At 39.2% G+C, this 21115-nt stretch overlaps 2 protein-coding genes across 3 annotated transcripts; one reads left to right on the forward strand and one right to left on the reverse strand.

The window, feature by feature from the left end:
• Positions 1-213: 213 nt before the first annotated feature.
• Positions 214-6909, forward strand: slc28a1 (solute carrier family 28 member 1). Its single transcript, XM_069162640.1, has 18 exons — positions 214-224; positions 452-531; positions 795-865; positions 1224-1315; positions 1471-1660; positions 1764-1905; positions 2163-2276; positions 2693-2767; positions 2886-2966; positions 3083-3163; positions 3324-3449; positions 4296-4426; positions 4515-4683; positions 4875-5072; positions 5215-5296; positions 5394-5492; positions 5579-5684; positions 5830-6909. Exons 1-18 carry the CDS (start codon positions 221-223, stop codon positions 5948-5950), a joined length of 1962 nt encoding a protein of 653 aa, XP_069018741.1. The 5' UTR covers positions 214-220; the 3' UTR covers positions 5951-6909.
• A 210-nt stretch (positions 6910-7119) lies between these two features.
• Positions 7120-20717, reverse strand: alpk3a (alpha-kinase 3a). 2 transcript variants are annotated; one of them, XM_069162638.1, is made up of 15 exons: positions 20411-20717; positions 19835-20113; positions 19396-19428; positions 18911-19032; positions 18304-18421; positions 16841-18191; positions 11798-14339; positions 11240-11387; positions 10559-10686; positions 10430-10465; positions 10057-10331; positions 9870-9958; positions 9290-9507; positions 9154-9202; positions 7120-9072 (listed from the first exon to the last, which is right to left on the reverse strand). In XM_069162638.1, the coding sequence occupies exons 2-15, from the start codon at positions 19972-19974 to the stop codon at positions 8739-8741; spliced, it is 5583 nt and encodes a 1860-aa protein (XP_069018739.1). In that variant the 5' UTR covers positions 19975-20113; positions 20411-20717; the 3' UTR covers positions 7120-8738. The 2 variants fall into 2 exon arrangements, with proteins under 2 accessions (XP_069018739.1, XP_069018740.1); XM_069162639.1 differs by lacking the exon at positions 19396-19428.
• Between the last annotated feature and the right edge of the window lie 398 nt (positions 20718-21115).

A 21115-nucleotide genomic window follows, 5' to 3' on the forward strand; every position in this document is an offset into this window, starting at 1 on the left:
TCCACTGATTTGGCAAAATACAGCAAACATGGTCAACATCCCGTAATTAGGTATTGCCACATAAGACACATAAAATAATTTTGTGCTGCAAAGTTAGAGGGCATAAAGCAGGATGTAACGTGTCTGTTAATGATAAGATGTTTCATAGAGGGCAGAGTTTAGTTTCCCGTTGTGTATTTTACAGCAGAGCATTTAACGGCTTGGTTTAGGAGGACGCACAATGAGTAAGCTGAGCTCTGCTTTTCCTTGAATTTAAGCCATTTGTTTTGCGGTTATGAGCTTTGTATTTTTCACAAGATAAGAATGCTGAATTTATTTTAAGGCTCTTTTGTCTCACAGAGTACACAGGAGATGCAGATTGTTACTTGTTTGGCATTCCTGGTGGTTGAAGTTGAAGCGGTTTTCCCCACAGACTGCTTGCACACAAGTCAACAATGATTCTGTTTTTCAGTGGAACAAAACAGTGTCCAGTTAAGAAATGTAACCCTCGACAACACAAATGGCATCCCCAACCGGGCTTTTGAAATGGAGGTATGTGTCATGTTTCCTTTTTCTAAAATAAAACACCACAAGATTGTAATTTTTTCAAAATAAAATGACTTTGTTTTCTTAGCAGGACAGCGTGTTTTCAGTGGAACAAAACTGTGTCCAGTTAAGAAATGTAACCCTCGACAACACAAATGGTATCCCCAACCGGGCTTTTGAAATGAAGGTATGTGTCATGTTTCCTTTTTCTAAAATAAAACACCACAAGATTATAATTTTTTCAAAATAAAATGACTTTGTTTTCTTAGCAGGACAGCGATATCATCACCACCGAAAGGCCGACTGAAAAGACTAAAAAGGGATTAGGATCATACCTAAGGTGTGTCTCCTGTAAAATGAATCTAATCATTGTCTTATTGTGGGTGCAGCAGTAATTATAGCAGGTGTACAGCATTATGCCTCTGCCATGTTGATGTTGTTGTACTGTTTGTGTGTGTAGGACTGCACGTGCATAACTAACTTCCATACAACACAAAATCTGTGCAATTGTTTCTGGTCTACTCTAATCTCTGTGACTGTTAAAATTTTTTGAATGAAGTACAACATTTTGGGAAATATGTATCACTTCCAAACAAATCGTTGTAGTTATTACATAGATATTTTCTCATCACTTAAGATTGTGGTATTTGATACATATTTTATGTTCAGTCTGACTTTTCTTCTGATTTGTTCTTCAGCCAAGTTTCCAGGCCAATTAATGCCACAGAGGATTACATCAAGGCACACTCGAGTACCTTCAAATACGTTGTCCTGGGCATACTCGGAGCAGGTAATAGTAAAAGTCTGTTTTTTTCATTAGCAGTTTATTCAATGGGGGTGACCTGCACAGGTTTTCTGACGTTTCTTTGAGGACAATGACAAAACTACAATAATATTCTCAATATAGACAATGATGTTGATCAAACCCTCTTTTCTCCTCTGCAGGTTATGTGGCATATTTCATTGCAGCCTGTGTATTGGACTTCCAGCGGGCCACTGCTCTGGTAGTCCTAACCTGTTTGGCTATTTTTGCGACATCATATGAACTTTTGAAGAAGCACAAGGGAAAGCGCATCAGTCAGTGTTTCAGACCTGCTGCCAGATGCTTTAAATCAAACTTGAAATGGCTGAAATGGTGAATGGATTTATATTTTCAGCTCCATTTTCCTTATCGTGGTAACAATTCTGATTCAGACATGTTAATAAGTGAAGGTGTGTTGCTTGCTTGTGTTTTGCAGGGTTTTCATCTCAACGGTTGTGGTCCTGCTCGTCGTGTGGCTCGCTATAGACACAAGCCAGCGTCCTGAGCAGCTCATCTCATTTGGAGGTGTGTGCATGTTCATCGTGCTTCTATTCCTCTTCTCAGCACACAGGACAGCGGTGAGTCTTGCATTGTTAATCAACCACTGGATAGTCAAGGATGAACAATTTCTGTGGTGACAACGGTTTCGAAATATGTTTGGGCGTTATCTGTCAAGTTATCGCTCATCTGTTTAGCTGAGACTTTGGATATCATTTGTCCTTGAGCAACCTCATCTTAAGGTTTAGTTGAATTGCTTCCTTGCAATAACACAGGGCTTTTTGGAGACTTCCTGATACACTCTTGGTCAAACTATCTTTTTTGAAATCTTTTTTAGGTGTCATGGAGGCCTGTGTTTTGGGGTCTCGGGATACAGTTCTGTACCGGCCTTTTTGTTATCCGAACACAGCCTGGACTTATAGCTTTCGACTGGCTTGGAAAACAAGTGCAGGTAATAAATTTGGATGTTTTAAAAAACGAAAATGTAAATAAAATAATAAACACAGTTAGGATAAAATAGAAAGCTGATGGTTATTGTCTGATCCAATCAACCCCCTCCATAGTCACCATAAAATGTACAGCATACAACTCCCAATTCATATTAGCAGTTATTTGCACTTTATAAAAATCCATTCATTTATTAGGACCCCCAATTCCAAAAAACATCCATTTATATGCCAAAACATTTTGTATTATAGATTTCTGACTATAAGTGAGTCAGATATATATGTAACACCTTGATTATTACATTATTCACTATTGTGAAATGTAATGGCTACGTGATTCCTATAAATTTATAGACAGAGGAAATGAAAAATTATCTGAAAAAAATTTAACAGAGGTTTCCTTTTTGCCATATAATTACAGACATTCCTCAACTACACCAAAGAAGGGTCTGTGTTTGTTTTCGGTGATCTCATTGCAGACATCTTTGCCTTTCAAGTAAGTGAATGAGTGAATGATTATTCTCTAAATGCCCATTAAATATGTGCACCCAACCAAGATTATAAATTATTCACCTTGAATGTGTTTTAATTTAATTGGATTATTTACTCCTCAGGCTTTGCCCATTGTTGTGTTCTTCAGCAGTATGATGTCAGTCCTTTACTTTTTGGGGATAATGCAGTGGCTCATTTTGAAGGTAAAACATGTACCTCACAGCATCGTCCATGTTCCTTCAGGTCTGTGTGTACATTATATTGCTTATGCCTGCAGTGATATACTTTAACTAAGAGCCATGTGTTTTTGTCCATGCAGATCTCATGGGTTATGCAGATAACAATGGGAACATCTCCCACAGAGACCTTGAGTGTGGCAGGCAATATATTCGTCGGGCAGGTACATAGCGTTATGTCTTTGCAGCACTTTATTTTACACTAGTCTGAAAACATTTTATTTGAATCTTCTTGACTATATAAAGCTATTATAATCAACTGCAGGAAAAAACATAAAGTTACTCTCCTTGTTTATTTTAACTTCATGTTTTTTTGTGCATTAGACTGAAGCGCCGCTGCTGATTCGCCCCTATTTGAAGGACATGACCAAATCTGAGATCCATGCTGTTATGACTGGGGGATTTGCCACAATTGCTGGCAGTGTCATGGGGGCATTCATCTCATTTGGGGTGAGATAAAGCTGTTGATAGCACATGATACAAACATATACTATCAATAAAACCATACTAATATTCTGTATCATATTCTATACAAAAGGATGCAATAGCAAATGTTTATCAAAAGATGAAAATAGACATAAGAAGACAAACAACTAAAGATAATATGATTAGTGGTAAATTAATAACAATTTACAGTATATTATAGGTGTAAAACAAAGGAAAAAGTTTTGTGAGGTGGGGTATCTAACGGCCTATTAGATGAAACATGTCAAGAACTTTACTAGAGAAACCCAGCCATGTGTTTTCAATAGAAGACAATAAAGTCTGATAACTAAAAATAAACCAGTTTCTTAGATATTTTATTGCCAAGAAGATGTTACTGGCATCTAGAGTGTTTTTCCTCAGAAGAAGCCATATCAAAGCAGTTTTGAAGGTCACTGAAAAACATTATAGGTTCATAATGTTTAGTGGTGACAAGCAGTAAAAAAAAAGCTGGAAATCACAAAGCACAATTATATATTATCTCATCTTTGTTATTTTAACTGTGGAAAAAAAGCTTTAGAAAATCCATAACAATTAAATCGTGTTGACTGACATCAATGGTCGTGCTTATGTTTGCATTCAGATCTGGCAGTCAGCAGTTCACAATATTCTTAAGACTGAATTTCCATTTTAAACAAGAAATTACAACTTCTTGGGAATGTGATTATGGTTTTGTCCAGTTGATTTCAGGTTTATTATTTCACAACAGTACATCTTCAAAGCATAAATATCAAGTAAATACTGTGTATTGCTATTCAGTGCAGTAAGCCAGTCTCTTCATTACATTGAATGATACTTTGTGGTCTTTCACAGATTGATGCATCTTCCTTGATATCGGCCTCTGTGATGGCTGCTCCTTGCGCGTTGGCTATCTCCAAGCTGTCATACCCAGAGACAGAGGAGACTCATTTCAATTCAGAGAAGAGCATCAAAGTGTCTTGTGGGTGTGTATGCCTTTTAATTTATTCTCATAACATTCATGTTTTTGTTTTACTTCTGTGGTTTTGAATGATTTTTTTTAAAACCCTACAGTGATGAACAGAACATTTTGGAGGCTGCTAGCAGTGGAGCGTCTGCATCAATCGGTCTTGTTGCGAACATCGCAGCAAATCTGATAGCCTTTCTAGCTATCCTCGCATTCATAAATCAGGCTTTGAGCTGGCTTGGAGGTATGGTGGGATATCCTTCAGTTACATTTCAGGTATGTTTTAGCAAAATACTGATAAGTACTGTGATTTATTTTGGTAATGTGGTAAACTTTTGTTTTATAATATTTCAAATTAGATTTATTCAGACAGATATTTATTTGTGCTGACATTTCACAGATTTTGCCACCTTTTGTTTGCAAATTTAACAAAATTGAACTAACCGTATCTGTGTTTGTGTTCATAGCTAATTTGCTCTTATGTATTTATGCCTGTGGCCTTCATGATGGGAGTACCGTATGATGAGAGTTTCCTTGTGGCTGAACTAATTGGCACAAAGCTCTTCCTCAATGAGTTTGTGGCTTATGAGAAACTATCTCAGCTGAAGACCAACAGGCTTAGTGGACTTCATGAAAGTATTGGAGGTGAAAGACAGTGGATATCGGTGAGTAAATGTTCTTTACTTGACTTTGAATATTGTCATTGTGGTTGTGCTACACAGTATAAATTTGTGAGTCTGCGCAGAAAAAGGAAGGGAAATTATTTTACAATATGTGCAATCACATAACATGATTTTCTTGTTTCAGGTCCGATCAGAAACAATCAGCACTTATGCTCTGTGTGGGTTTGCCAATTTCAGCTCACTGGGAATTGTGATTGGAGGTCTATGTGAGTATTTCATTCATCATATCAGTGACATTTTTATCTTGACCCAGAATACTCTCTCTGGAATGATTTCTGACACAAGTATTTTGCTTTCTCAAAGCTTCTATATGCCCATCAAGAAGAAGTGACATCTCATCTTTGGTGATAAGAGCCATGATCACAGGGACTTGCGCATCTCTTGTTAATGCTTGCATTGCAGGTAAATCTCAACAATTTGTTTTTAGTGCATCTCTAGTGCATCTTGCAGTGCAGTTTAACTGAGTAACTCTTCACTTTGTTTCTCAGGGCTCCTCTTCATACCTCCTCTTGACTGTGTGGGGGTATTTAAGGTATCTGACTTCAATACCACAGATGGAAGCATTCAAACTTGCTGTCAGGACCTCTTTCAAAGGTATGCATTTTCATTTTTTTTTTTTTTTATTAAAAAATGCTTTATGGTGCCTGAATTTATTGGAAAAAAATTTGTCATAAAAGGTTAATATCTCTTTGTGATATGGAGATATTTGTCCTCACATTTCAAATGAATTCTTTTGCAGCACTGTAAACAATGGGACCATCTCATTTGAAGGCTCATGGAGCACTGTAGCAAACGCCACAATGTTTTTAACTAAATGTTGTCAGTGTTGTGGTCTTACTGGTGTGCCAGTGTGTAAGTAGAGGAGGAACAATCAATAAAAGTAGGCCTCATGCAAGGACATTTCAACAAATTCATCCTAAACTTCTCTTACTTTTTTCTGAAGTTTGCACGTACAAGCGTTAAAAGTTGGACATAATAAACTGTCTTAACTGGACAAACCTGTTGTGAATCACTTGCTTCAGCTCGATAAGCACTACCTGTTTATGACGAGGTAAGCATTAATGTTCCAAAAATTGTCAAATAAAGCTACCTTTTCGCTCCGTTTGACAAGTACAGCTGAGCTGTGTCTGAGGTTGTATTAGAGGACCCAAAACAATTAAATATAAATTAAATGCTCTGACATGAAATTGCAAAGTGAAAACATCTTTCAGAAGCAAAGCAGCCGATAGTGAGAGGTGGTCAGGAAAGCTGTGAACAGCCATGGAAGAGAGAATATAACAGTGCTTTGTCACTAAAATACCAATAGTATGCCAACAAAAATTTGAACTCTCAGTAAATTGTCATGCCCTTACAGGGATGATCTGGTAAACACAATATTTCTTTTAATTTAAGCTTCTCTTATTTTATTATTTATTTAATTTTCAAAAATGTCAGTATCATACTTTACAATTCATGTAGATTAAGGCATTACGATTTTCAGGTCAAATGAGTGTTTTCTCTGCTGTGGGGAGAGGCAGACTATCTATATATGACTCATGCATATGAATAGTTTCTTTGTACCCAACAAAATTCTAATTTCTAAAATGAAAAGAAAACTGGTGACTGTCATGAATCCTCTTAAATCACTCGTTTGTGGTTCTTGCATGAGGCCGAGTGTCTGTTTTATACTGTCGTTCATTACATGTCTGTGTTTGTACATTTGTGTCACAGTGAATGTAAAAATGTAAAGCATATACCTTTTAAAGATGATTGTATCTTTCATGTGTTATATTGTAAATTAATTTAAATTTTGGCTTTTATTTAAAGCCAGGGATAAAAAAGGGCTCCCCTTAAGAATATACACTTCAGAAAATATTCAGGAATCAACAATTTGATGGATGTAAATATTTCAAATAAAATCGAGGAACTCTATTGTTTTATAATGTTATTAATAATTATACAGTCAGACTTTTTCAAAAAAATAAAAATATTTTTAAGATGCTTGGACATGTTTTACACATTCATTTAAAAAAAAAAAGAAAAGAAAACATTCCAATGACAAAAACAAATTTATTCGCACACAGCCATTCACACGCTCCCTCACATATTTCGTATAACCTTTGGGTTGAACTCTGTGTACTCTATGTACACATTAAAACAATACAACACTTTGTTTGACACTGCACCTTAATATGACTGTTTTTACCATCACCACCTTATTGAACTATTCCAAATATTTCAACTCCATTTAAACTATTTCTCCCAGAATTTGATTTCCTTTTTTTTATTAAGGCTTAGGCTTAGTGAATTTATAAGTGACAGCAGCTGAAGTTTACGAGAGGCTATTTGGACTCTTTTGATTTCGTTTAGTTAATCAGTAACCAGGAATCCATTACAGAAAATTCTTAGTTATTGTAAAAAGGTACTGACCTTAAATGGAATTTAACCATGAATACTCACGAAAACTCATCAGACAATTGAACAGATTTCATGCTTATTCTATTCATAATGTCCATTCATGCTGGCCTTGCAACATAACAACAACAACAACAAAAAAAAAAATAGGTGTTGCTAAAAATTGGTCTGGTTACAGCTGACCAACTGTACACTGTAAAAAGTCACAAACTGCTCTCTTCTTCAGCTACATTTTGCAGTTACTGCAAAACACAGTGAATCTCACTCAGAGTTCAATAAGCTTCTGAAATTTTGTTTCAGTTTTTGTGTTTAATGTGTTTTTATTCTAGAGTCCATAGGTCAGGTCCCAGTAACTGTGTGGGTCTCATTCAAAATCTTTCCTTGTTACTGGGGAAAAAAAGTAGTTGTGAGCATGACTCCACCCTAGTTAAAGAGTTTACTGGTAAGACCTGTGTTACTCATTGCTTTGGCTGTGATATTCAAAGCATATTCTTAATTACATGACTGATTATAGACACAGACAACCTCTCTAATAAACAGACACAAAGTACTCAAAACCATCTAGAAATTAATGCCAGGAAAAAAGGTGCACACAAACATCTTTGACCTAAAAATGGAGCTCTTATTCCACAGCATGACCTCGACTTTGCTGTGTGAGGAAATCTTGCAAAGGCAGTTCAAATGCTATCAATAAATAAATCGTTTTCCGCAACACACAAACTGTACATCACAGATGAACATGCAGCGTTTTCTAACTAATGATCCATGCACACATTCTGTGGCTGTGGTCGTGTACATTTTATACACCACATTTCTTTAAATGAAAGCACTTAAACGTCGACATCTCTTTTTGATTCACTTGGCAATTGTTGTTTGGAGAGTTGTTTGTCCACTCATAGAGCTGATAAGACTCTGAGGCAGGTGTTGGAAGTGATTTAGTAGTTTCATGTCAGTTCTAGTGTGGGCCAGTGTTTTCTTTTAATTCTCTAATAGTAAAAAAAACACCTGTGAGCTATAAGATCAAAAGCTCTGAGCTCATCGCTCCAGACATTCTCATAAACCTTTTAATTGTGGTACGAAGATAACTGTCTGGATGGAAGATGGTTGTCTCATAGTCAGCGATAGAAATTCACAGTATTTCATAGAGAACGACTCTTTTTCTCATAACTCTTCAAGTGCTTGCTGCCTGTGATCACTGGAAGGAAACAGGCAAACCATTAAAAGCCATAAAACATTGCTTGAAACAGAAGAACCCTACCTCATCTCAAGAACATGAAGAGTTTCCGCAGGCTTGGTGCTTGATTTATTGTCCTCTGTCTCCTGAATTTTTTTAGTCACCTTTGGGCTAAAGTTTCCCTTTCTAGACATCTGAGGACTGTGTCCTTTTCGCTGTAGCTGTGGGCTGCTGGAGCCCAGCTTGCGGTTGAGCAGAGGGCTTCTGGAGCCCTTCATCTTGGTGGGCTGCTGCAGACTATCCATAGACTTAAGTGGGCGCAGGCCAAGAAGTCCACAGTGGTAGTTGCACTGATGGTGTGTCAGGAACTGTTCGAATACTTCAGGAGAGCCTTGCTCGGTCAGTCCTTGGTATCTGAAATTGAGGAGACAACTTTTTATTACAGCTGGTCTAATGTTATACAAGACATTTGCATGTGGTGGCTGATATACAAACCCTTTTGACTTGGTCACAACTCTGACATTAGTAATCTTCGTTTCAACACCTAGAAAAATAGATTACAGAGAAGCTTTAATAATTAATAGATACATTAAACAACATCTTTCTTGAGAACCTTGTACAGGTGTCTTACCCTCCAGTTGAGTGACCAACAAATTGCCATGCGTCCACTGGTGGATCCAGTGCTGGAAGGTGATGCATTTCTGCTCCACCTCAGAAACGTTTTGTGTAATCAGCTTGCCTTTCAGATCCATCGTGGAATACTTGAGGAAGACACCTGAAAGGTCGGCCTCCACTGTGGCATATGGCACAGAGTTTGCAGGCCGGTACATCAGGTACTGAGGAATCACTCTGCAGGCCACACAAAGTAACAGTGGGATGATCACAAAAACAGTGTTGTACCTTATAATAGGAATCGGTTATTAGATTAGATTAGACTTTATTAATCCCACAGTGGGGAAATTTAGTCGTCACAGCAGCATGTACACAGTATGAACAAATTTACAAATACGTATGAAATAAACGAAACAAGATCGATAAAGAATAATTATTTTTGAAAAGAATAAGAGCAATAAAAGAATAAATACAAACACACGGACTATATAGACAAAAACAGATGCTGTGGAATGAAATGACCAGTGCAACATTATTTTATTGTGGTGTTGAAAAGTCTGACTGGTTATCAGTTAGTGAGTGATAGATGTGGTACTTACTCTAGAGAACAGCCAAAGTTCTCAATAACTCTTGCTTCAGCCGCAAAGATTTTACAGTATTCTCGAATCATGTTCTGGACTTTGCATTCCTAGAAAACGAAGATTTAATGAAGTAAAAGTTTGCACTGAAATTAGAATCACTTTGAATTTATTACGAACTATTCTTGGGCAGTAGACTTATACTCACTTGCTTCGTGATTTCTAGATTTCTTTCCGCAAGGTTGCTCTCCTGTTTGGTCCCATAGGCGATGGGGTTCTGAACTTTGATGATGCAAGTGCTTCCAGACTCAAAGACGGGATCCAGGCCGTAGATGACCTTCACCCTGCTGGCTTTGTGAGCGCAGCCCTCCCCGATGTGCACCGTCTCGGTCATAATGCGGCCAAAGTATTTGTCACCCCAGTTGCCACAGTTCGCCAGGCCTTTAGTGAACAGCAGCGGGGTCATTTCCATCTCCTCTCCAACTGAAGGAGAAACAAACATGAACTTGAGCAATATGGGCAAACAGTTACAAAAAGCATAGAGAAATGCTGATGTGATACAAAGGTAGCTAAAAAAGTACCTTCCAAATCATCTTTTAGGAGTATTTCAGAGAGAACTGAAAAAAACGAAACATGCAAAGACTCATGAGATATTATTATTATGAAAAGCAGATTTCAAACTTGATTTTTCCATATATGCTGTAACTTACTGTCTATGCTGAGCAGGAAGTCAGTAGTGTCAGTCCCGTATTCATTGTTGATCGTACAGCCATATACACCACAGTCTTGTCTGGATGCCAGAACAATAGCCAGTGCTACCTGGCTTTCATCTCCTCCACTTACAGACGAAAAAGGAAAAATACACAATCATGGGCACATCAAGTTGGGAGGCTGCAACCAATTTCAAAGATTCACCAACAACCCACAAGGTGTCACTGTGAGACAGATGGTCATGCTGTGTGGCAGCAGTCTGCTGACACAGCAACCATTAGCACATATATAGACTTTTAATGCACCCTGGAGATGGGAAAATATTGTGTCAGGTTACAGTTTCTGTGTCTAGCCAGAGATTCACCTCTCTGTGTCACAGCTGTGGGGTTCATAGTCACATGAGCTGGACATCTCTGCAGTGAGAATATGAGAATGACAGGAGACCATGGGATGCCCTCTGAGGCCCAAATAAATCCTGTTCATCCTCGTAGGATTATTGTTTCTTATTTGGAACCTGTCCAGTTTTACCGGTCATTTTGGCTGGAAATCCTCAGAGTAACAGCAGTGGGAAAGGTGAAAAGTAACTCTGTTAATACCTAAAACACATTGAACACGTGATATTACTGTCACAGGCGGTTTGAGTAGTGTTGACAATAACATAACACAATAAGAGGATTTACCTTCTCTTTATCTCCAGTATTTCTTCCTCATCTCTGAACCACTTAATGGTGGAGTCAGTGAGCACGTTGAAGAACTGGCACCACAGCTTCAGGTGCCCTGAGGCATCTGGGAACGGCTCACCCCTAATCTTACGGATAACCTGCGGAGCTGGTGGTGCATGAGAAGGGTTGTGGGTAAGAGTGGGTCTAAGGTAAATATATACTGTAGTGGACAGTGGAGACCTTCTGATGTTTCCACTTCCTCAAGTTTCCATGTATTTCACAGAACCCTTTGGTCTGTGATATAATTTAAGTAAAGTAAAATGATCATTTAACACCTCATCAACTGTGACAGAACCTGAGTATCTATCTATACATCCATATTTTTCTACATACGCATATATGTTTACATATTTGTAATTCATACCAATAAGTTCAGTCATATGGTTAAAAAGCTTTTGTTTGAACAATATATTATATTCAGCAAACAAGTTGACTCAGCTCTTATGAGAAAACATACAACTTTTCCCACTTATTCACAGGATGAAAAAAAATAAATCTAAATGATTCATTCTTTACCTTTTAAAGGGTCTATCTTCTTTTCAGCTGGTTTCTCCTCTGGCTTGGTGCTTGCTGGTTCTTCTGCGGGAGTCTCCTCCACGACTTTTGGCACCTCCAAGGTGGCCCTTCTGCGACTCGGCAGCGGAGAGCGCCTCTCCATTGGTGGGGTGTTTTGTCCCGTGGGAGCCTGTAACAACGCTGCTCTGCGAGCCTGGCTGGGTGACATGTAGGGGGTCTCCTTCTTGCCTTGAGTATCTAGCGCACCAATCACAGCTCCCTCCACATCTTCTTTGGGTTTTAGGATGAAGATTTTGCGCCGGGCTCCAGAAGCCAGCTCCTCAGGCGTGGCGGACCGTATGAGTGTCAGACTGTCTCTGCGTTTCAGGCGGGGGCTGCTCTCACAGGAGAGGGATGATGTTGGCGTTGAGCCTCCGCTGAGGTCTTCATCTCCCTTGTCACTCTGACGGTCACCCACGGTGATTACAGGGACAGTTGTCCCAGCCTCATTGTCTGAGTCTGGAGCAGCTTTAGACATAAATTTGCGAAGACTGGCTGGACTGAGTGATGGATGTGTTGGGGGTTTGCAGGTGAGTCTCTCAACAGAAGACCTGTTTTTTAGGAGATCCTCAACAGACACAGAATTCTCTGTCTTGGTGTCTTTTAGGGATTTTGGCTTCAAGATTTCATTGACAACGTTTTCCTCCGTTGTTCTACTGATTGACGGCACATTGTCAACAACCTTTGGTAGTAGAGCTTCATATAAAATTGTAGGAGTGTTCTCTTTTATATTCTTTTCTGACATTTCTTCTACGTCCTGTCTTGTACTTTGAGTTTTTCTAGGCATCATGGTCATAGTGTTGTCAGCATCATACTTTGTTCCCTTTTGTGTGACAGCTAAAGTTTCTGTTTCAGTCCACTCTCTTTTAGTGGGTTGTCTGAGTTCAGGATCACTTTCATGACAAGTGACAGAGATTGGTGGCACCACAAACAAAGGCACCCGTGGAGTTTCGAAAGCCTGCTGTGTATGTGAAACATGGGTGTTTACAAATCCATCACCCTCCTTGTCATCACTACATGAAACATTTATAACTGGAATTGATGCATAGTTCATCTGAGGGAGCTGCTCGCTGCTCTGCCCATGTGGCGGCTCAACTGTTTTTGTCTTGTCATTCAATTGAGCAACTTCCTTTACTTTCTCCGTAAGTGAGATGTGGTAATCATTCTGCATTCCTTCCTGCGTGGGCAACAAGGCTGGAGGATCAACCGCGCTCCGGTCTTGGATTATTATCTTTGACTCATGAGTTACATCACGTTTTTGCGAATTAGCTGGCTCTGGCTTGTTTAGCGCCAAAATAATGAGTGGCAAAGTGCACTCTTTGAGCTCGGGCTCCATTATTTCAATCTTTGGGATTATAAATTGTTCATTTGGGCTCACGTCTGGCACGGTTGTTTTAATATCTGGGATGTCTTCAATAGTTGATATTTGGATTGGTGGGATATTGTCCGACAGCCAACCATGCTCACCACTCCAACCACTCTCACTTCCGTCTTGATATCCTTTAACAGTACTGTGTTCCTCCAAAACGTTAGTATTACTTCCTTTACTTTGTGTGTCTGAACGTATCTTTGATTCATCCAAGTTGTCTTTATTCACTGGAGTTTTCTTTTCTTCCTTTACTTCAAACTGTAAACTCTCATTCGTTAACTGACAGCTCTCCCCTTCTAAAACCATTTGCTCTCGTGTTTCTAGACTGTTACACAAATTGCTTTCCAAATCTTTCTCTAAGGTAAAATCCCCTCCTTCTTTGATTTCACTTTTCTCCTCACTGCTTGAGTTTGAACTCTGTATTGCATTTATGCTGTTGACTTCTGTGATTTCCTCTGCTATAGAAGGCGTGCATTCATGTTGCATTTTTAGGTCACCCGCCTCCAAACTCTCAGGGACCGCAGTGTGCGGAAATCCTACGTTCATTTCCTGAATTGGTGAGGTACATTTAGTGTCTTCTCCTGCATGACCTCTCTCCACACTGCAAGCCACCACAGCAGTAAAAGCCGACAGCACCTGATCTGGTGTTTTAGATTTACGTGGCACTATTCTGTTTTCCAGCGAAAACCGTGATAATTCAGTAATCTCAGATCTATTTATGTCCAAGCATGGCTGTTTCTTTGATTTCACTTCAGCTTTCTCTTCCTCACATAGCTTGGTGGAAGAACACCCTTCCTGTGTGTCAGGTTCACCTTCTTTGTCCATGTCATCAACACTCATCTGTTCTTGCATTTTAGTGGGTGCTTCTCCATGGCTGTGGTTATCTGCTGCTGAGATAACGCTGTGAGGGGGAGTCCGGCATTCTTCCAAACTGGTGGGGGTGGATGTGGGGGCGCATTCTTCATCAGCTGAGGCTTGGGTCAGTGGCAAGACAGATTTATCCTCCCTTGATGAAGACTCATCTCTTACAGCCTGGTGATTGGACTGCGGTGAAACTACCAGAGAATCGGTCTGTTGCTGGTGCATGGGATCCTTTTTGATAGCCAAGACTACCTCCGAGTCTTTCTTCTCAGCCTGAATAAAAGTAAACAAATAAAGAATGTTTTTAATTAATTGCATTTGCAGCTCCAGCAGTGATTTGTCATTTAGTGAACCCTAAACTGGCTTAATGTTGCTATTTTTTCCCCTCTGGATGCAAAACACGTTTGCCAGCTTAGACTGAGACAAGCTTTTCTGCCATAAATAAACAGAAGCATGAGCGCTGACAGATTCCGACGCACATGACGTCGCAGAGCAGTCTTATATCTCCGACAGACAGGAAGAGGGTTGCAGTCAGTCAGCAAACAAAGTTAATCAGTTTAGGAAGCAGCAAATAGTTTGAGAATAAGTGCTGACTACCGTCAGTCAATATATTCTTCTGTTTTATGACCTGTCAGCTAATTTCAGGGACTTTTTGACGGCTGTCACGAACAGGGTAGCTGAAACCATATGTTTACATATGCAAGGGTCCAATAAAATGCTTAGATTCTCTAATGGAGCCCTAACTGAATAACCATTTAATACTAACATTAATTTCTTGGGTTTCAGCAATTAGCAGTTACGTTTTGTACAAAAGGGACAAAACCTTGTCCAAAAAAAAAAAAGAACCAAAACCACAACTGCCACTGAGTTTCAAATAGCTTGTGTGCTCTGCCTCTAAAGTTAAAACACAGACAGGGGAATTACCACATAGTAGAAGAACTTGCTGGGTAGGGAATGAATAATAGCTCGTGTCTTGACAAAAGACCAGTTATAAAATGCATGTTTGTGGGAAAAAAACTTAAATGTGATATTCCTGAAAAAGTTTATTAAATTTGAGAATGAATTGTACTGTAGAGAAGATTTTTAGATCAAGCTTCAAGCAATGTTCTGCTGTTGTTGTTGTTGGGTGTTTGCTCTTACGGCTGCTGTTTTCGCTGCTCAGATCATTAAAATGTATGCAGAAGAGTTATGTAGCCACGTGCCACCTCGTGACAACATGTTTGCCTGCAGCGACTACCAAGAATAAAAGAAAAAAAAGAAGTTGCTGCTTTCGATGGAAGGGAACTGGTGTCGCATTCAGTCTAAAAATGAAGCTGTGGTCACAGCGACACCTCAGTGTAAACTGATGTCGTATGTGGGAAAACATTGTTCAGATAAAGGCTTTGACTTCCTCTGATCACTAATCTATAAAGCCTTACAGTATACCACAACTGTGGCAAAAGTACAGTTGTAGTTCCACATTATAGACATGTAATCACTCTGCAGGTGGCTGTTTAAACAGTTACTTCAATTCCCTTTTTTCCACATGCCACTGTGCACCATTCTATTTAACTAGATTTGAACACACAAAAGGTTCTTTATAAATATCATTCATTACATTTCAATAACTGATAAATTGTTACCTGCAACAATAAATGTTTAGATTTCATCTATATATTTATACATTTTGACCTGGCTTATGATAACCACATACATTTTTTTAAGTTATCACAAACGATCACTTTATTTATCCCAACATTCTCCTTCAGCAAACGCATTGAACAAAATATACAGAAACATAAATACTGTTACAATAACTCTCTTATTATATTTGTGTAATCTTTGAGATATGAAACACAACTAACTATGGTTTCAAGTTTAGGATGACTGTAGTGAAAGTGTGATGCTTATCAGGTTTGTTCATTACATAATTGAATAGCAATTTAATATTGCCGCGAAGACAAATAATCTTTTTCAAAAAAAGAGTCTCTTTGTTTGCCTCGTCTAAACTTTAGAAAAAAAGGGACACATGCATGGTCATGTAATTGCAAAATGGAGTTTCAGACTAATCACTTTTATAGAAAAAAAAAACAGATCAATACTAAAAAGAGACACACAGGAGTGTCACAGTCACATAAAATAAATCAGCTCAAATATCAAAATCTTCTGACAGACATGAAATAATTCTCCGAGGTCGACACTGACATGATAGCAGCACTGCCTTCCTCGCTATTTTAAGATATGGAAGGGGTAGTGAGGAATGTGTCCACTGTGATCAGGCCTTCCTTTCATGCTGAGACCTGCCGCAACACTCACTCTACTACCGCTCAGCTGCACAACACGGACCTCTGTCATGCAAAGCCCTGTTTGTAATGGGAGAACCCCTTCTGACATTCAGGTTTCATCATGATCTCTGACGCACTGCCGTCCCAGTCCTCACAGCCAACATCTGAGATATTCTGCATCCTAACTTCCAGTCTTGATACACAACATCCCCCATCTCCACATACAGTATATATTTAGTGTCCAAAGGTTCCCTATTTCTTTCACACTATCTTAATAAAACCATAGCTCCACACGGCCAGGCTGACTCACTGATATCATACTGTATGTTTGAAAGTGGTTGTAATTTTTAAATGTCACACACTGTCCCATGAGTCGTCATGTACTTCGTATCTACCACTTTTTAAAACCAGCATCAGTTTAAAGCCTGAACTATGTCATACTTTAGACCTCAAGTCATCTTGTGGTCTGTCTTGTCATGTAATTCTAAAGTGAGAGACCATTGTACGTACCTCAGGAGGAACTTGAAGCCCAGACAATGACACAGACAACTCCATGACCTCCGCAACATTATCAGCTTCCATCACACTGTGCCCTGTGGAGTCCTTCACGCTCTCAGGTGGAAATTTATGAGCTGGCAGCAGGTCGGTGTGTAGAACACTGTCTTTGTACTTTAATTTATGTGGCTCTGGTGACACTGACTGTTGTTCTATATGCACAGTTTTTATAGGCTCCTCGGGTTTATCCACTTCCATAGACACAACTCCCTCAGTGAAAGGCCTGCACACCTCTGGGTTATGTTCCATTTGCAGCCGAAATGATGGTGGTATGTCCGGTCTCTGCTCTGGAGGAGGCTGCACTGAAGCGTGTGCATGGTCAAACTCTCTCTCTTCGTTCTCACTGTAGTCATTAAAGTCCTTCTTGTTCTTACCAAAGAAGAAGTCTTTGACCGTGTGGAGCATAGAGGAGATGGAAGCCTGGATGTTGTGGTGGTCATGATCTTTATGACCCTTGCTGTGATGTTTGACTTCTGAACCATGCTTGCCATGAGCTGTTGTGTGAAACACCTCCAGCTGTCTTTCTCTTTCTTCCTCTCTTTCTATGGCTGATTCCTCTTCTCTTCTTTTCTCTTTCTCTTCCTGTAATGCTTTTTCTTGTTCTTCTCTCTTTTTTCGCACCTTCTCTTGATCCCTCTCTTTCTCTTTATTGGCACTTACAATCACTGTATCCATCTCTTTAGGATTCTCCACTCTAGATGAGTTCTGGTTCTCTTCAGCAGCCTGGGACTGGAGAGTCTCTGATAAAAACTGTGCCAAACTGATTCCTCCATCGTAACAATTTTCACCTCCATTCCCTATGACATGGCTTCTGCTACTACTGCTGCTACTGCTGCTATTAACCCCAGCATCGACTCCATTTGACATCTTTATTCTCTTTTTGGCCAATGTTTCCTCTGATGGAGATACCTCATTCTCCAGACTGCTGTCCATGGATGTCAAAGGGGCGGTGTCCTTGACTCCTGAGCTGATTCCATTTGGTTCTGCAGCAGCTCCCAGTTGCTCCACAGCCACAGACTCCTTGACCACTGCCAACTCCTCTGGTGGTGGGACTGACCGTTTCCTTTGAGGAGGTTCTGGGGTCTTCTGTGGTTTCTCTTTCTGAGTGTTTTCTTTATCTTTATTCTTGGTCTGCCCGTCCATGTCTTTTTTCTTCTTCTCTGCTTTCTGCTTGAGCTTCGCAAAGAACCGCTGGTGGATCTTGAACTCATTCATGGTGCCAACCTCCAAAACGCCAGAGCAGGAGACGATACCTTTGCTATTGCTGGCTGAGACCTGATAGATGGCTGCATCATCCAATGTGCAGCTGAAAACAGAAACACTTATTAGTCTGATATTATAGGTAGTCTGCCAAAATCAACAACAACAAAGAGTTGCATTTATGCAACATATGATTATTACAAGGCTGTCTTACATACTTGTAAATATGAAGAATATGGGTTTTTCCGTTGCGGTGAATTTCATACTTTGGGAGTCCACAGTACCGATCCATTTCCATATCATCTTTATACCATTTCAGTTCTGGAGCTGGGTAACCTATAGACATGGATATGTGAAAATGAACGTATTGCCTTTGGGCAAAACATTACAGTCCTTGTGCCAAAAGTGCTTATTATGTGTTTTTAATTAAAACACGAGCCCGTTTGTGCTAAAGAGCACAATATAAAAATCATGCAGTAAACAAAATGCAGTGTGGAGGCTTTGGCCTGAATGTGTTTTAGCTATTGCATCATGTTTGTAATGTGTCACACAGGAACAGCTGTTGCTGTTGGATGGGCCCACCCATCCTATCTACCTGCAGTTAAAAGCACAATATCTTGAAAAACCAGCATGAATATAATGTTGCCTGTTGCTTTTAAAGAGTAATTCAGGAAGAAAACAACAGTTCATTTGATGCCTTCAAAGTCAAATCTTTCTTTGTTTTCTGAATAAGTCACATCCTGTCTTTTCACATCAAAACAATCTGAAAAGTTTCAGTTTCTCCAACAAACAACAAGCAGAGACATGAAAATCAACTCAGCCTACCTGATACCACACAGGTGAATTTCACGTTACATTTTTCTGACACTGCCTTTGATTTCAAGGTGGTCTCAAAAGACGGCTGTGTGTCCTCTGTCAGCTGAGCCATGACGCTGCACAATGTGCTCCTGGAAAGAAACACAAACGAGAGTCAGTTTCTCGCTTCAGAAAGGAGACAGTTTTGCACTTCATCTCAGTGACCTCTTCACCTCTGTGCAGTCCATTCCAATTACTTTCTTAAACAAGAGGAAAAGATGTTAATGGTCATTTCTGGTAGTGACGAGAATGTGAAAGTGACACAGAAACTGGTGAGATGTCAAACAAAACAAAGTTGTCAATACAGCACTGACACCGATGTAGGTCACTAAAATCACTGGACAAACTAAACACTTACATTACAGTTAAAACTTGTGTTGATTTCATTCTCGGGATCAACCAGTATTTTGCGGTTAACATGTTAGTTGGGAGGAGTGTTTCAAAGTAAAGATTACCTCGTTGGCCTGTAGTGAGAATACCTTGAATAGCTAGGAGGCAAATGAAGGAACGTAAGTTATCAATTAAGATCTGCATATTTGGAGCCCACCTGAAGAAAATTTGCTCATAATTGCTCTCCTCTTTCACAAAAATGAGCACTTTGTTATCCTAGAGTTTGCAGATTAGAAACAGACACATGCATAATTTCAGTGATACATATGACTTTTGATCGACATTGCGATGTGCTTAACAATATAATAAAAAGCTGTTTTATCCAGCATAACCGTTTATTTTTCAAGTGTAATGAATTTTAATTACATTTTCAGTACGGTTTGTGATTGTTTTAACTTGACCTGGGTGACCCAGATGCTTTTTTTTAAAAAAAAAAAAAAAAATACAAATCTGCTTCACAAGAAATTCTCTCAACATACATTGATTATAGATGAGGTTGTCTACCTGTTTTCAGGCCTAACATTTGAGAGGTAAGTATTGCGGCTTTCTGTGCGGCCGTTGGAAGAGCTGCTCTCCTCTTCACTGAAGCTGCTTGTCCTCCCATTGCCAGAGAAAGAGCGAGTCATCGGCCTTCTGGAAGTCATTGTCCACTGAGGCAGTTAACCAAAAATGTAAAATACGAGATAAACGTTTTGCACGCAGTATGACGCTGCTCTGTGTTCACGTCCACAGCTTGTCAAAGATCAAGGCTCAAATGTAAAGGTACAATCCATGTAAAAGCTCCTAGAGAAGAAAAAAAGAAACACTTTAGAATGATGACAAAACCTGATGGAGGTTATTAAAAGAAAGTACATTACATGGGTTATTTTCTCAAACAAAATTTAGACTTAAAGCTTGTCCTTTTTGACCAAGCAGAGCACTCGCATTGGATCGAGGTATAAATAGGATAAGCTATCAGGTTGTGGAAGGACTGTTAGTGGTCAAACACAAACTTAAGACCTGTTATTTACTTGTATGTGTTGAGAATACAAGCAAGGTGTTTCTTAGTCATCATTAAACTTGGTAGATTTTCCAACTTACCATTAAGATGTCAGTGTTGCTTTGGAGCCAGAGTCTGAAGAAAATCTCTGTAACCGCCTATCATAGACATGCATGTGTTGCCACCAGGACCCTATTTTTAGCAGGCCCACAAATAGGTGCAAGAGCACATCAGATTTTCTGGAACTAGACTTTAGACTTTGCAAAGAAGTCAAAAAAACTAAACTGAGTTTAAAGTAAAAAAGTAACCATTTAAACCGCAACACATTCCTTAAAATCTAATTTCAAATACAAAATGTAAAATTCTCATTGCTTTGTTTAAAAAAAAAATAATAATTCAAAACTGTTTCCCATCTTGGGGAGACACTGCAGGAGATTAAATATGGGCTTGCGAAACATGTCGGTGGAATATAGCTCATGATGTAGCTGATGGCAACCAATGGCCTATGTCCTGTGCTTTGCTTAAGCGTTATTATAGGACAGCCCCCCTCACTTTGTGTTGCAACACATGGTCAATAAGCGTGTCAGGGTGACCCTCTTGTTGCTCACAGTTTACATCAATCAGACAAAACAGGCTTATAAAATCTATACTTTGATTTATTTATGTAAGGGTATTTCAGAATATTGATGTGTAGTGTTACTGTTTCAGATTGCAAAATTCTTTTAATTTTTTTTCATTTTTAGAGTTTCAGATTGGTCTTGAATTGTTTTATGAAGATATTTTATGATTTTATAATTACATTTATA

The sequence above is a fragment of the Embiotoca jacksoni genome, unplaced genomic scaffold (assembly GCF_022577435.1).
Source record: "Embiotoca jacksoni isolate LCO1_2020_lvr unplaced genomic scaffold, fEmbJac1.0.p SCAF_3, whole genome shotgun sequence".
Lineage (NCBI taxonomy): Eukaryota > Metazoa > Chordata > Actinopteri > Embiotocidae > Embiotoca > Embiotoca jacksoni.

Excerpts from the sequence above, each read along its gene's own strand:
- slc28a1 (XM_069162640.1), top strand. Across the intron at positions 3,450-4,295 it reads GGGCATTCATCTCATTTGGG|ATTGATGCATCTTCCTTGAT; the intron begins GTGAGATAAAGC and ends GGTCTTTCACAG. Across the intron at positions 5,493-5,578 it reads TGTTAATGCTTGCATTGCAG|GGCTCCTCTTCATACCTCCT; the intron begins GTAAATCTCAAC and ends TTTGTTTCTCAG.
- alpk3a (XM_069162638.1), bottom strand. The coding sequence starts at position 19,974 with ATGACTTCCAGAAGGCCGATGACTCGCTCTTTCTCTGGCAATGGGAGG. Across the intron at positions 14,340-16,840 it reads GGCTTCAAGTTCCTCCTGAG|GCTGAGAAGAAAGACTCGGA; the intron begins GTACGTACAATG and ends ACTTTTATTCAG. Across the intron at positions 10,466-10,558 it reads CTTCCTGCTCAGCATAGACA|TTCTCTCTGAAATACTCCTA; the intron begins GTAAGTTACAGC and ends CGTTTTTTTCAG.